Raw genomic sequence first — 14,058 nt, 5'->3', positions numbered from 1 at the left:
TTGTAGCTTCCATACATTTTAGAGACAGATGATTTTTTAAAAATTATTTTTATTTTATGTATATGAGTGTATTTCCTGCATGTAAGTAAGTGTGCCCATGTTGTGCAATGCCTTGCAGAAGTCAGAAGAAGGTGTTGGATTTCCCTGGAACTGAAGTTACGGACGGTTGGCTGCTGCCATGTGGGTGCTGGGAATCCAACCCTGGTCTTCTCCAAGAGCAGCCAGTGCTCTTAACAGCTGAGCCATCTCTCCAGCCCTGTAGATGATATTTTATAAGGACCTCTAAGTGAAAAATTAGTCAGAAGAAGAGCTGCCCTAGAGAGTCCTCCTGCCCTCGGGTGGTTCGGCAGGTACCTTGGTAGAGCCTCTGGAGGAACCATCCAGAAAGTTGGCCAAACCCATCATTTTATAAAGAGGAGAATGAAAGGTTTTATTATTTGCCTTGAGCCATATAGGAAGGTACTAGCAGGAGGCTAGACTCTGGACCTTACATTTCTTTTAAAAAAATATTTTATTTATTATTTTTATTTTATGTGTATGAGTATATTGCCTGCATGAGTGTAAGTGCACCAGTATCATGCAGTGCCTGCGGAGGTTAGAAGAGGGTGTTGGATTCCCTGGAACTAGAATTATGGATGGTTGTTAGTCACCACATGGGTGCTGGGATTTGAACCTGGGTCCTCTACAAGAGCGACCAGTGCTCTTAACCACTGAGCCATCTCCAGTCCCTGAACCTTACATTTCTGGGATAGATGCTAGATCTATTGGTCTGTTTTCCATGGACAATGGATGGGAAAGAAGGTACTAGGTGGAGTGAACATTGCAAGGGATCAAGGTGCTGGTGGCACAGCCGTTGATGACAAATCTTTAGCAAAAATGCAGATGCCATTGCCCATCTTATTCTTCCCACTCATCCAGGTCAAGGAGATTTTTTTCTGGCCTAGGGAAGAGCTACTGATAAGGTCTATGGGCATTCATAAAAAAAATCTCAAACTCCATCCCAGCTTTATGAGACACCCAGATCCCTACCTTCCTCCAGTGATAAACTTTTCTCTGTTTGATGAGAAAAGCAATTAACACCAGGCTTGTAAGCAGCTGGTCTCACTAGTGTCAGCTTGTCCTTTCTGAAGGCAAGTATAGCTACCCACAATGCACTACAAGTCCTACCCTCACCCCACCCCACCCCACCTCACCTCACTCTGCACAATCTGGTTAATGCTAATTCAGTCAGTGGTTTCCTTCCGAGGCCCTTGGTCTAAATGCAATTACATGGCAAACAAGTTAAGCAGGCAAGGCTCAGCAAAGACTTTCAGTCCTGCTCTGAAGGTCTCTCAATATAGTTATGTGAAATTATCTTTCCACTAATGGGAAAGATTTATTCCTTCAATTGTATTCAGCTGGTACTGAGAGAGGCTTTCTTTAATGGGGGACAATTGAATTTTGTATTGCTGGAACTTTGTCCTTCCAGAGAATTACTAACAGATCTCATCGCCTGAGCCTGGCTGCTATCCAGTCTCCTGGCTTGCACAGTACCTTTGGATTCTGCCTGGACAGTAACCAGCCCTCTGAGGGTGGTTTCCTTCATGGGGCTGCCCCGGATGTCCCCACCCCATGCACATGCAGACTAGCCTTCTCTGATTTATCTCTCTTTGGGGATTTCTTGGTCATTGGGAAACATTAAATCAGCACCATTTGGCTATCATGTAGCCTTCAATTCGGCAAACCAGAGCAGATGTAATTTTAGCCTAGGCTCCTGTGGATTGCCTTTGGATTCTGGAGAAGATTAAGTTGACTCCCCAAAGCCCTATAGGCCACAGAGGCCTCATGGCAAAACAGGCATTTGGCTCAGGAAACAAGTCCTGGAAGAAAACACTTTCATCCTCATTCTGTTAAACCATAGTTTTCAGTTGTCAAGAAAACCCAGTTTAACATTAAGCCTTCCCTGGAACAAAGGAGATGGGGAAGTCAATCTGTGGGGGTCTCTGGAATGTTTTATGCCATATGCCTTTGTCCAGAGAGATTTGAAAAGATATGAGTGCTAAACCTAACTAAACCAATGCTTACTTCCTTTATACATTTATTCAATGGGTAACACCAAGGGGGGTGCTGATGAGTGTTTAAGGACAGATTAGAAAAGAAGAAGGAGAGGAAGGGAGAGGAAGAGCAAGAGCGGAAGCTGTAATCAGTAACCCATTCTTGTGGTGTAAATACTCTCATCATGGCTGACTTCAAGTTATCAAAATGATGCAGAGCTGGGAAGAAATGTACAGTAGGACTCTATTATGTATCATGTCCATATAGGGACACATTATTCTCAAATACGCTCAAAAGCAAAGATAATTATGAAATATAATAAAGTACTTAGGATCTGATAAGTTTTTGAGTATTTATAGCCTTTTAATATAATTCAATTTTCATATAATTTAATTTTTAATGATGGCCGTGTTTAGCAACCAAATTAATAATCAGTTCTTACAAGCTCACATGAGCTAGCTTCTGTACTTTGTTGCAACACTGACCTATGCTTGTTCAGGGTTGTGGTTGGGGCTAAGATACAGTAGCAGCTGCTATGATTGAGAAACTCCCTAAACGGAAGCTCACTTTTGGTGAGAAACCACTCACTGTCCAGGGAGCAAACCATTGTCACTGCTTGGGCTTCTCAGCTAGCTCATATCAGCAGTCCTATATTTATGATGTGTTTATTTTCCCATTGGGCACTGTCTTAGCACAATGGAGGTTGGAAGCATTATTTTCTAATCATCCATAGAGTCTCTCCTACCATCATCACTTCAGTAAGGCTGTCACCATTTCTTTCTGGGACAATTAATCACCTTTCCTCTGAGCTCCTCTCTACCTTACAACATCTCTCCATGATTGTTCAATGAGTACATCATTCATATTTGCAAAGCTGTCTCACAGCTGGTACTCTTTGCAGTAGGTAGCAGAAACATCTGGGTGCTGCTCCCTGTTTCTTAAGTGAGTAATGCCCAAGAAATTGAAAGTCAGAGAGAAAAGATTTGCTCAAGGTCACCCAGAGATGAACTCAATCAGGTAAAATGACTTCTCATTTCCAAATCCTTACTATAACTACTATATATTACACCTGAAGACAGACAGACAGACCCCCACACAGGGGGACCTATTATGAGTCCAGGTACTGCGTTGTGTGCTCACCTTACAGGGATATATGAATCCCAGTCCCTAGTTACTTGCTAGAGCTCACAAAAGCCAATTTGAAATGCCTTAGTGTGATTGTCCCTGCAGAGAGTCAACACATGGAATTAGCATATGTCAGGCAGCTGGGATACAAAACAAGCAATTAGGCTGGGTGAACCCTGCCAGGAGGGAGCGCTCATGCCAGGCCGGCAGGCGTGGTGTCACACATACTGGCATCAGTCCAACTATACACTGAGATCCTGAGGAAGGTACCCTTGCTGGTGGCAATGAGATCTGCCTGACTGCTTCCTGAGGCCAGAGGCCAGACTTGGGATCAAGAGAGGAATGAGAAAACAGATGGATTGCTACCCAACCCTCCGTCAAACAGAATGGAGCAAATAAAAATGCAACCTCCATTGTCACTCAGGGAGAAGTGGCAGAAAGAGCTCTGGGCAAGGAGTCAGAGCTCCGAGTTCTGACTCTGGTAACTAGTTGAACTTAGCCATCTGACCTCTGAACCTCCATCCTTTCATCTGTAAAGTGTGCTGAAGTTTTTCTCAGCCTGGTGAAAACAGAATCCAACATGTGTTTAAGTTTTTTTTTTCTTTCCTTAAAGAGTTTTAATCTGGTACCACCCAATCTAGCTGAAGCAGCCCTACTATTAAGTAGCTTCAGAATCTTAAAGGCACTTATAACTTGCTTACTTTTGTCTCTGAACTGCTCTCTCTGTCTTCCACTGACTGTGTTCACCTGAAAGCCACTTGCTTACCCTTCAGACTCAGCCAGAGCATTCACCAAGTAGGGCCACCACTCCTGTCCCTTTGGGCTGCTACTGTGGACTGAGAACTATCACACAATTAGGACAGTCCTTTCCCAAAATGGACTAAACACCTTGGAGATGGGACCAAGCACATTTCCCTCATGCTCTGTTCCCAGCACTGGGCATGGTTGATGATCATTTTTTAATAGGCAGAGGAAAACATCCTCTGGAGGGGTATTTGTCTTAGAATGTGAATGCAGTGCATGGTGCAAGTTCTTAATATATTTTTTACTGAACAAAGAGATGAGGTACTTACATCGCTTGAGGTAAGTGAGGGTGATGCCAGAGAACCGTGAGCCACTTGACCTTGGCAGGCATATGGCTAGAGACCCTAGGCTAAAGGGGCTGGAAACTTCCTCCCAAGGTGGTGATCCCTGCTCCTGGATGGCTCACTTGGCCTTTGTTTTTGACTCTTATTTGAAAAACAACGAAAATGCTAAGAATCAAGTTAGGTTTACTATTTGGGTATATTGTACAAACAGATAAAGAAAAAGTAAAGTGAAGGGAGGAAATCTGCAACTTTTTTCTTTTTTGGTTATCCAGTGAAAACAGCTGGTATTCAGGATATTGGGAAAATCATTAGGGATCTTGGTGGCAAATAATAACTGTATCCTACTTCTGTCTTATGGTATTTGCTGCTCTGTTCTGTTATTGGTTATGTAAATCATTCACAGCATCAGGCGCCTTAAGTGAATTTATATGCCTGACTTGTACAAACCCTTAAATTGTCTTCTGTGAGCTCCTGCTGACTGATGAAAAATCCCATCAAGCATCTACCACAATTTATCCAAAGTCTATAAGAGACATGCCTACAGTCATACTGCTGTAGGCCAGGTTGCTTTTCGGCCAGTGCTCTGCAGCATGAAGCCTTGCTGTGTGTCACTGTGCTATGCTGTGTGGCATTAGAGAGGAGGTCAGAGTCATCTGAGGGCGTAGGGTGTGGCAGCCTCCTGCTGTAGAGATTTCTTTACTGAAGATGCTGACTGGGAACATGCAAGATTCAGCAGAGCATGGAGGCTTAGCATGTGGGCTCTAGTATTGATGGAGCACAGCTTCTAATGCTAGTTCTACCATTAACACATCTATGACTTTGACCAATTGATTCAACTCCTCTGTGCCTTGGTTTTCATAGTTCTAAAACAAGGGTAACCAATCCAGTCTCTATGTCCTATGGTCTGGGACCTGAGGTGTAGACTTATAAAACCTAGAAAGTATTCCAAGTGATGTCTGACAAAGAACATATCATTGGTGACTATTTCATGGTATTGCTACATACATACTGTAACAAGCCATTGGGATTCTGGGTATTTTATCTCACTGAATCTTCAAAACAACTCAGTTGGAGTTAGGAACTCCACACTACAGAGGAAGCAAATGAGCCTCCTTTGCTCAAGGCCACTTGTTTTACTTGCCCAAGAACTTGATCCAGGTCTCCTCCCTCTCTCTGAACAGTAACTTGTTTCTGCATCACTGCAGCCTCCTTTGCTAATGCTTTCTGTGATGGACAAGGAGGAGCACGCTTAAGCTACAAAGCAAACAGGGATGGTAATTCCTTTTGAAATCAATAAAGGGATGATCAAGTGGCCGAGGAGGAGTTGTTAGCTGCTCATCAGGATGATGTGAGAAGTTGCTGCCTGCATCCTCAATTGAATCCACCCTGTTGCTTTATCATCATAAACATTCATTTCAATGTGGGGAGGGATTTTTTAAAAACTAACATGAATAATATATTACAGCTGACATTTTAGAGAAAGCAGGATCTTTACTTTCTTCCATCTTCTAGAAGGTAATTTATCATTGTCTTTCTTTCCTTTACTTTTTTAAATTTTTTTTAATTTTGAGTAACTGATGGGGTAGCCTGTCAGCTCAGCTTGGTTTGAAAGCACGGGAGTGTAATTTGATAATAAATTCACTCAGAGGCCAGCTCTCAGGAAGTTAGTGTTTATTTGAAGCCCATTAGATAATTCCTACTGCTTGGCCTCTCAAAGGGTCTTAAGCACTGTCTGAGGCCTGGGGCAGAGGTGGGGGCAGGGGTATGGGACAGGGAGTCCATTCATAACATGGTGCCATGGACACTTGGGTGTGGTTTCAACTTAGCAGTGAACTGGTAAAGTTGACATCACGTAAATGATCCTTCCTTCTTCCTTTCCATTATATTTTCCTTTTGCAAACTCACATTTAAAATTTCTGGAAACTTGGTGCCTTACTAAAGGGTGTGAAAAGAAATGCTGAAGTCTTTAGTGGTATCAAGGTTATTTCCTTTCTGTTTGATTTTGAGTCCTGACTCAGACAAAATGCTCACACATGGTTTATGGACTGTTCGAGTCCCTGCCCTCACTTCCCCTTTCTGATCTTCTCTACCACGTCTCCTCTTCTAGTGTCATCTTTGCTGACCATGTTCATCTACTCCACTTCCTAAGCCAAATGAGTTCCTGAGTTCAAATGTTAGAGCATGCTTCTCGACTTTTCTGTTTTAGTAAAAACATCACTATAATTACCTTAAAGCCCCATTGATATTTTCTGATCATCTTGTGGTTGCTTACGTTGGTTCCTCAATCTAGAATGCATTCCTAACTCCTGTGTGGCTAAAACCCACAGGAAGTAATGCAGCTTTTCCTGTAGTATATACACTCATGCACACGCACACACACTCATGTACACATGCTTTCCACATGACATGACACCCTCTCACACATCCACACACTCACGCACACATTCTCATGTACACACACTTTCACACTCATGCATACACACTCTCATGCACACACAGTCACACATCACACATTCTCACACACATATACAATATAACCAAAATAAGTTTCATGAAACAACATTCTTTTTTTTTTTTTTGAGACAGGGTCTCCCTGTAGCCCCAGCTGGCCTGGAACTGGCTGTGTAGACCAAACCAGGCTGGCCTCAAACTCACAGAGATCCCGGTGCCTCTGCCTCCCGAGTGCTGGGATTAAAGGTGTGCACCACCACATCAGGCGAAACACACATTCTTTTTTACCATATTTCTAGTATTTTCATTCCATTCTACCCGTAATTTTTAACGGTCAGTCCTTCCCACTGAAGTCTCTGTCCCAGGCCAAAGGCCATCTTCTGCCAGAATTCTTCACTCCTTCCACTGTTCATTCATTTTCAACAACAAACGTTTACTACTGCCATCTAAAGGCCATCCTGTGTTGCAGGCAGAGAAATGAAGCAGTGTTAGACGCAATGCCAGTGATGTGGGCTCAGGAAGACCTGACTACAGTGGGAGGTGATGGTTCCACCTTTGAGCTCTGTGAGCATCCAGCTTTTCTACTCCAGCACTCAGGGACTGACTGACTGACTCATTCCTTCATACCTCATGGCTCATTCTGGGCTGGTCCCTCTGCTAGGCACCGGGGTTCCATGATGAGCAAGGCATGTACACATAAAGAGCCCTCACTGCATTGGTCAACAAATGTCTTCTTCCATGCCTGGGGCATAGCAGCTGCTGGGCAGTATTCAGTTACCAAATCAAGCTTGTGTGTTTCGGCAGCTGTGCCTCTCCCTGTGCCAGCTCGGAGGCAGAGGTCAGAAAAGGGCATCAGATCCCCTGGAACTGGAGTTACAGACAGTTGCTAGCTGCCATGTGAGTGCTGGGATTTGAACCCAGGTCCTCTGCAAGAGCAGCCAGTACTCCTAACCATTGAGCCATCTCTCCAGCCCCTCACATCCAGCTTTTTAACCTTGTCAGTCCTGCCCAGGAGAACAGACATGGCCAGCAGAGAAAACTGCTCTGCCTTGAGATATCTTCAGGAGATATCTCAGGCTGCTGTCCCTTTCCCAACTGTCTGATCCCAGGTTCCATGGTCCTATTTTCTTTCCTTTCTGTTTGGACAGTTGGAGACCTTTTTTTAACCTGAGACCTCACTGGTTCCTCTTCTCCCTCTGAAGTCTTAATAAACACCCTTCATTGTACTTGTCCATGACAACAGGTAAGGGCAGGTGTTCCACTAGGCACTTGGCCCAGGTGTCCTCACCAGCAAGTTATTTAAACTACCTAATCCGGTGGTTGTTGCCTCAGCCCATGTTACCTTCTACTTTAGGACCAACTGGGGTCATTTATATCTATATCACTTTATGTGGTGATAAGGTTTGCAGTGAAAGAATGTCAGAGCTGCTGACTTCATTAAACCTCTGCAGAGCACATGCTTTGAGCAGGGATTGTACTAAGCTCTGGGGACTCAGATAAATGGCATTTGGTTTGGATAGGAGGTATTCCCCCAATGGCTCATGTGTTGAAGTCCTCAGCTGGTGACTCTAATCACTCAGAAGTGACTGGATCGTGAAGGCTGTGACCTAATTGATGAATCAATCCATTGATGAATTCATAATAGTTTCATGACATTATTGGGGGTCATGTTCTTGGGGCCATATCTTGTCCAAGGTCCCTTCCTCAGCCTCTCTGCTTCCTGGCTGCCAACAAGGCAAGCAGCTTTGCTGCACCATACATTCTTGTCCCCTGATGTTCTGCCTCACTGCAGCCCACAGCAATGAGCAAGCTATGGATGGACTGAAACCCCGAAACCATGAACCAAAACAAATCTTCCCTCCATTTAAGCTGTTCTCTCAGCTATTTATTATAGTGATGAAAAGCTAATTCAAGCAGGGCCCCTGAAGGAGGCCTTTCCTGGTTTTCTTCATTCTCCTCAGCAGTACTTCTGTCTCAGCTCTGAACCAGCACTGTGGTTTCCTCAATAGAACCCAGACAGGCCAGAGCCCACTGTGCTTGGCTGGAGCCTCAACGTCTTGGGGAGCTGTGGCATACCTCTCCCTGCTCCATTACTTCTGAAACCAGACTGGGTACTGTATGAAAGCATGAAGAAAGAGTCCCACCCCCACCCCCCTGTGTAACTCTAGGAGTTATATATCCCTTTGAAGAATCTCCTGCTTCCTCACACGGAGTATGTGACCGCCTCTGAGGAGAGCTGTGGGCTCCAAGAGTAGTGTGCTAACTTCTGTGATTCGATGGCGTCCAGCTAGTTCCAAGCCCTGGTTTCATATTCCTCATCCTGAGGATCTCTGGGCCTGACATATGGTAAAGGAGCTACCCTCTGAGGCCTGTCTTCCTTTCAGGACTCAGAAGTGCTGTCAAGTTGACAGTCTTTATTTTAGAGGCTGTTAGATGGATTCCTAGACAAACTATATAACTTGTGATACAGCATATAGGGTGCTGGGATATGGGTTAGGTGTAGGATTATTACTGTTATACATGGACACTGAGGCAGGCCTGCCTGTCCATCAGAAACTGAATCCTGGAGAAGTGTCACTGGATTCCTTTCTAACGAGGATCCCAATGTCAGCTGGCTGGCAAGAATATGGCCATTTCCTTTCCTCAGATAATGATTCAACAATCTAAGTCTGTTCCTTTCTGGCTGCTGGACTTTCCTGGAGAGACGGTTACTCTCAAGTTTTGTTTCCAATTAAGAAAATGGAGCTGGCAGCTCTCTAACACCATCACCACCATCATCCCACCATCAGGCAATTAGAAAAGGTCTTTCTGGGTGGCAGGTACTAGGTTGAGCCTTTATGCACCTCCTTCCATTTAATTCTCCTGGCAGTCCTCTGACACAGGCATCATTCACCCAGTCTTGCAGATGATGAGACTGGAGCTCTAAGAACTTAAGGACTTTTTCCAAGGTCATACAGCCAGAAAGCTGCAATGGTCTTTCAGTCTAGGTCCGTCTAATTTCAACGTTGTGCTGGTTTCACTGTGACATGATACCACTATAAAACCCACCATTCACCAAACACCTATTAGGGACCAGGCCCAGGGGTAGATGCTTTATTTTAATATTTTCTATAGCTGCTATGAAAGAGTTACTATTTTTGCCAGTTCATGAAGGTGCCTGTACACAAGTTCAGTCATTTCCCCAAGGTCCCACATGGCTAGTGGTAAAAAAGCCAGGAAGGAAGCTCTGGGCCCTTCCTCTGACACACACTCTCACATGAGGGGAAAGAAAGCAACAACACAAACTTGGTACTGAGTTCACTTCATCCAAATGGTGCAAAGAAGCATCATACTTCTAGACCAGATTGAGACTATCAAGTCAGCAGTCTGCTGCCTCGTGTTTCTGACAACTTCTTTTACAGAGGAATGTTTGGGGATCCATGGTGATCGATGGCTGTTTCTTCTGAATCTAGGTCAGTAAGTAGCAGGGGTGTAATTTTTCAGGAAAATGCCAGGATACAAGGAATTTTATACTAACATTTTGGAACCTTCCATTATTTATCCATCTGTAGAACCAGTACCATATTCTAGGCCTTGCCTGGAGTGTCACAGGTTTGAGAGATGAATAGTCTCTGCCTTCAAAGTATACGTAATTTAACTGAAGGCAACAGATGTATAAACAAGGACATAGGAGCTGTCTTCTGCTGCTGTAATTCACCTCCAATGTGATGTTTGGCAGGTGATTTAACCCACCGGACCTTGACTCCTCAGTATAAAATTAAGTAAAATATAATGTGTCCATCTAGCCCCCTTCCCTTTCTCCCACTTTTATTCCCTTCTTCCCCTTTCTCTCTTCGTTCGTCTCTTCGTTCTTCAAGACAACTTATATGCAAATGTTCCTTGAGCAACTACTGAATGCTACAGTGAGTGAGATGCAGGACTTCCCTGGAGAACTCGGGCCAGAGGGGTCAGCAGATACTGGAGTGACTCACTTTATTTAATCACTTGTCCAGAGCCATGCCTACAGGGGTGGCAGAGCCAGGAGCTGAAGTGCAGCTTGGCTCTGGGGCCTAGATGCTCTCTACTGCAGACTCCATTTCCCCAGCCCACGCTTCTCAATTCCATGCCTGCCTTCTGTACTGAAGAAGTAGTGCTGAGTGCCCAGTGCAGGTCCCACAGGGACTCATGGTGCTTAAGCAGCAGGCTCAGTGAGTAACCAGGAGGACTCTCAGGGGGCATGTCCCCTGTTGGCATGGAACAGGCTGGCATGGATAGGGTGCTCCCTAAACAGAACAGCTACAGGCAGCTGATAAGCCATAGCCCTCATCAGATGCCATATGGGTCGGTCATGAAAGGCTGAGCAAGTTAACATTTTCCTTAGTAGGAATATTATTTATATCTTCTGTTGATTAAAAGAACTCAAGCCGGGGGAGGGCCCACAAGCATACATACAAAATCACATAATTGAATAAGATAGTAGGATGTTTCTTACCCAGAAATAAAAGCAGCATTTCTGGCCAAGACAAATGAGCAGGTTTTCCTTACTCTTTCTCCTCCTGGCTCCATCATGAGTCTGGCCTCACACATGAGGGAAAACCACTTTACCCCTTTTGGGGTAGTTTGAAGGGTATGTTCTCTAAAGTACCCACTTTCTGTGTGTGGTGGGTGGAAGTGGTGTATGCATATGTACGTGTTCACGTGTGTGTGCTTGCACGCATGTATGTGCTTGTGGAGGTCAGAGGTTAACATCGGGTGTCTTCCTCTATAGTTTTCCACCTTGTTTTTTGGGACAGAGTCTCTCACCAAACCTGGAGTTTGCCATTTTGGCTAGACTGGCTGGCTGTCAGGCTCTGAGGCTCCTCCTGTCTCTGTCCCCTCAGCACTAGTTACAGTTGTGTGATGCTGCATCCAACATTTTACTTTGGTCCTGGGATCCGAAGTCAGATCCTTATGCTTGTGCAGTAGACACTTTATCAACTGAGCCATCTTCTTAGCTCTAGTAGCCACACCTCTAAAGAAGTGACCTTTTGAATGCTACCACACACCTATGTCACACCAGTCTCGCTGGGCTGGGGCTGCGGAAAGACCGTGGGCTTTGAGGTCTGCTGTGAAGCTGCATCCAGGCTCCATCGTGTACAGGAGTAAGACCTTCTTGGTGGTCACACTTACACTGATTCCATAGGCGCCACCTCATGGGTGCAGTGGAGGAAGCTCTCAAGGCTCCTTCTTTGGTCTCCACCCCCTGCCCCACATATACACCTGTCCCGAGAGCCAGCACAATGAGCTCACGGGTTCACCTACTGCCTGTTGTGGAAGTCTTCCCAAATCAAGGGCTTTGGAATCTAACCTCTGTGTAAGCTCCAGAATGACTTAGAATGGGTAACAAACCCAACGCTCAGAAGACAATGGCCAAAGCAAGGGTGACAGACACTTGCTTTCGGGTGTCTTTGTACTGTGTTCCTTCCTCACTCTTCTCCTCCTCCCACCTGGGTCCCGCTCTCAGTTCCTCATCCTGGTGACAGCACCACAATCCACTTGGGCATCCACACAGACGACCCCTCTTTCCATCCTTATACCCACCTATGACCAAACCCTGCTGATTCCTTCTTCCCTACACTCTCATCACCCTTTGTCAAAAAGTCCTGAACACGTGGTTGGTGATTGCTGGATTCATTGTGCTGATTCACAGAGAAAGTTCTGAACATATGCAGCATCACTGTATTAGAAGACATTCCAAAGAAATTACTATAAATTTTTCTTTTTGGATGCCATATCTTGGTTCCCTGCCCCAACTTGGGAAGTAGAGAACACAGTGCCATCTTTTGCTGCCACCTGTGCCCTGATGTGCCCCAGGTTCTGTGAGTGACTTCTTTCCTTTCCCTGGAGTCCTTCCTCTCTCACTTGCCTGGTTAACCGTCTTTCATCTTTAAGATTTAGCTTTCCTACCCAAGTCCTGGCTTCTCCTTCCCAGGAGTACCTCCTCTATGCTCCTTAGTACCCATGGCACATATTTTTGGTCAAGCCTATTGTAATTATCCTCACTTTATTCCCCAGAGGACTGCGAGAGAGTGTGGGCAGGCAGAGAGTATGTACCACTCATCTCTGCCATCCTAGTACTGGTACAAAGTAGATCTCAGTAATAAATTGTTCAATAGATGGTGCAACTGGTCAAAGAAGGAATGCATGGGCATGGGACCTGGGGTGCAGCCTCCAGACTAGTAAAGCTCTCCATCAGCTCTGAGGGTAAGCAGTGTCAAAGCCTTTCAGCTCATGTGGAGACCACAGGATCAGGAAGAGCTGACTGCAAAGTGGGTATTGATTCAAGATTCCCCTCAGACCTTTGATTTTTCACTCTCTTCATCTATCACCCAGTGCAAGCAGCACAGCTTTGCTCCTAACAGTTCAGAAGACCTTGGACAGCAGTTTTGTCAGTGTGGTAGCTGAGGCTATTTCTTTGCCTCTCCCAACATCCTATCAGAACCTTCAAGTTCCACCCTCCCAAACTCAGAGATGACTCAGGCTCCCTCCAAGAGCTGTTGCTGGAGCTGGGCCCCATGGACTCACCCGCCATCAAAGGGGTTCTCTCCAGGGATGATATGCGTGCTGTCCCTGCCCACAAGGAACTTGATGCGGTCATAGAAGGAGTGCAGGCTCTGTTGGGGGGCAGGGATTTGTGTCTCCTGGATGATGTTCAGAGGGTCGGGGGAGCCTAGGCACAGCAGGTTGACATGACAGAGGGGCTGGAGGCAGCAGTCAGGGTCCATGCAGTCCATCAGTCCATCTGCAGGGGAAATAGAGCATGTAGTTTATACAACTATTTCAACCAGTCATGTTTGCCCTTTTTTCCCTTACAGGCAAAGTTGAAGTGCAGACATAAGCCAAGGTCTTTGCTGAGCATCAAGAAGAAGCAGGTACCTACCCCATCACTCTAATTGGCAACACAGAAGCATATAGTGTATATACTATTTTTGCATTTTTTAGAGAGCGGGAAGAAGGGTAGTGGAGTGATAATGCATGAACATCGGATACTAAACTCAGGTGCTAGTGCTTAGGAAGTAAGGGGAGCAGCCCAGGGTGAGGCTGCTAGGTTGGTGGGGCAGCCTTGCAGGGAGCTGGAATCTTACCCTGGGGCAATGGGTATCCCTTAAGGGTTTGAACTAGGAGGTGACTTCATTTGATATGCTGCTGAACAGAAGAGAAGCTGGGGTCAGATAGGAGGTGCTGAGAGAGCTGAGGTTTCATGGGTGAAAAATAAAGGCAGCTTCGGTTAGAGCAGCAAGTCTAGTGAAGAAAGAGAAGTAGATGGTTTTGAGAGATACTTAGGGGGTGAACCCTAAAGCCTGATGATTCTAGGGTGGCTCTGAGGTAAGGAAGAGGTAGT

At 45.4% G+C, this 14,058-nt stretch overlaps 1 protein-coding gene and 1 long non-coding RNA gene across 5 annotated transcripts in view; one reads left to right on the top strand and one right to left on the bottom strand.

Moving 5' to 3' along the window:
* The window catches only part of Tenm4 (teneurin transmembrane protein 4), a 775,468-nt gene that overhangs the window by 76,547 nt on the left and 684,863 nt on the right, over positions 1-14,058 (bottom strand). For all 3 annotated transcript variants that reach the window (XM_017800880.2, XM_017800882.2, XM_017800881.2), the window contains one exon: positions 13,242-13,458. In XM_017800880.2, the coding sequence (XP_017656369.1) occupies positions 13,242-13,458 (217 nt within the window). The remainder of the gene's footprint in view (positions 1-13,241; positions 13,459-14,058) is intronic.
* Positions 1-14,058, top strand: part of LOC115072218 — a 114,861-nt gene that overhangs the window by 57,403 nt on the left and 43,400 nt on the right. For both annotated transcript variants that reach the window (XR_003851284.1, XR_003851283.1), the window contains one exon: positions 13,532-13,588. This is a non-coding gene — a long non-coding RNA (uncharacterized LOC115072218). The remainder of the gene's footprint in view (positions 1-13,531; positions 13,589-14,058) is intronic.

This window comes from Nannospalax galili, unplaced genomic scaffold (assembly GCF_000622305.1).
Source record: "Nannospalax galili isolate Female #2095 unplaced genomic scaffold, S.galili_v1.0 scaffold278, whole genome shotgun sequence".
In the NCBI taxonomy this organism is placed as follows: Eukaryota; Metazoa; Chordata; class Mammalia; order Rodentia; family Spalacidae; genus Nannospalax; species Nannospalax galili.
Note: the sequence above shows the minus strand (reverse complement) of the source record. Positions and strands in the feature narration are given on the sequence as shown.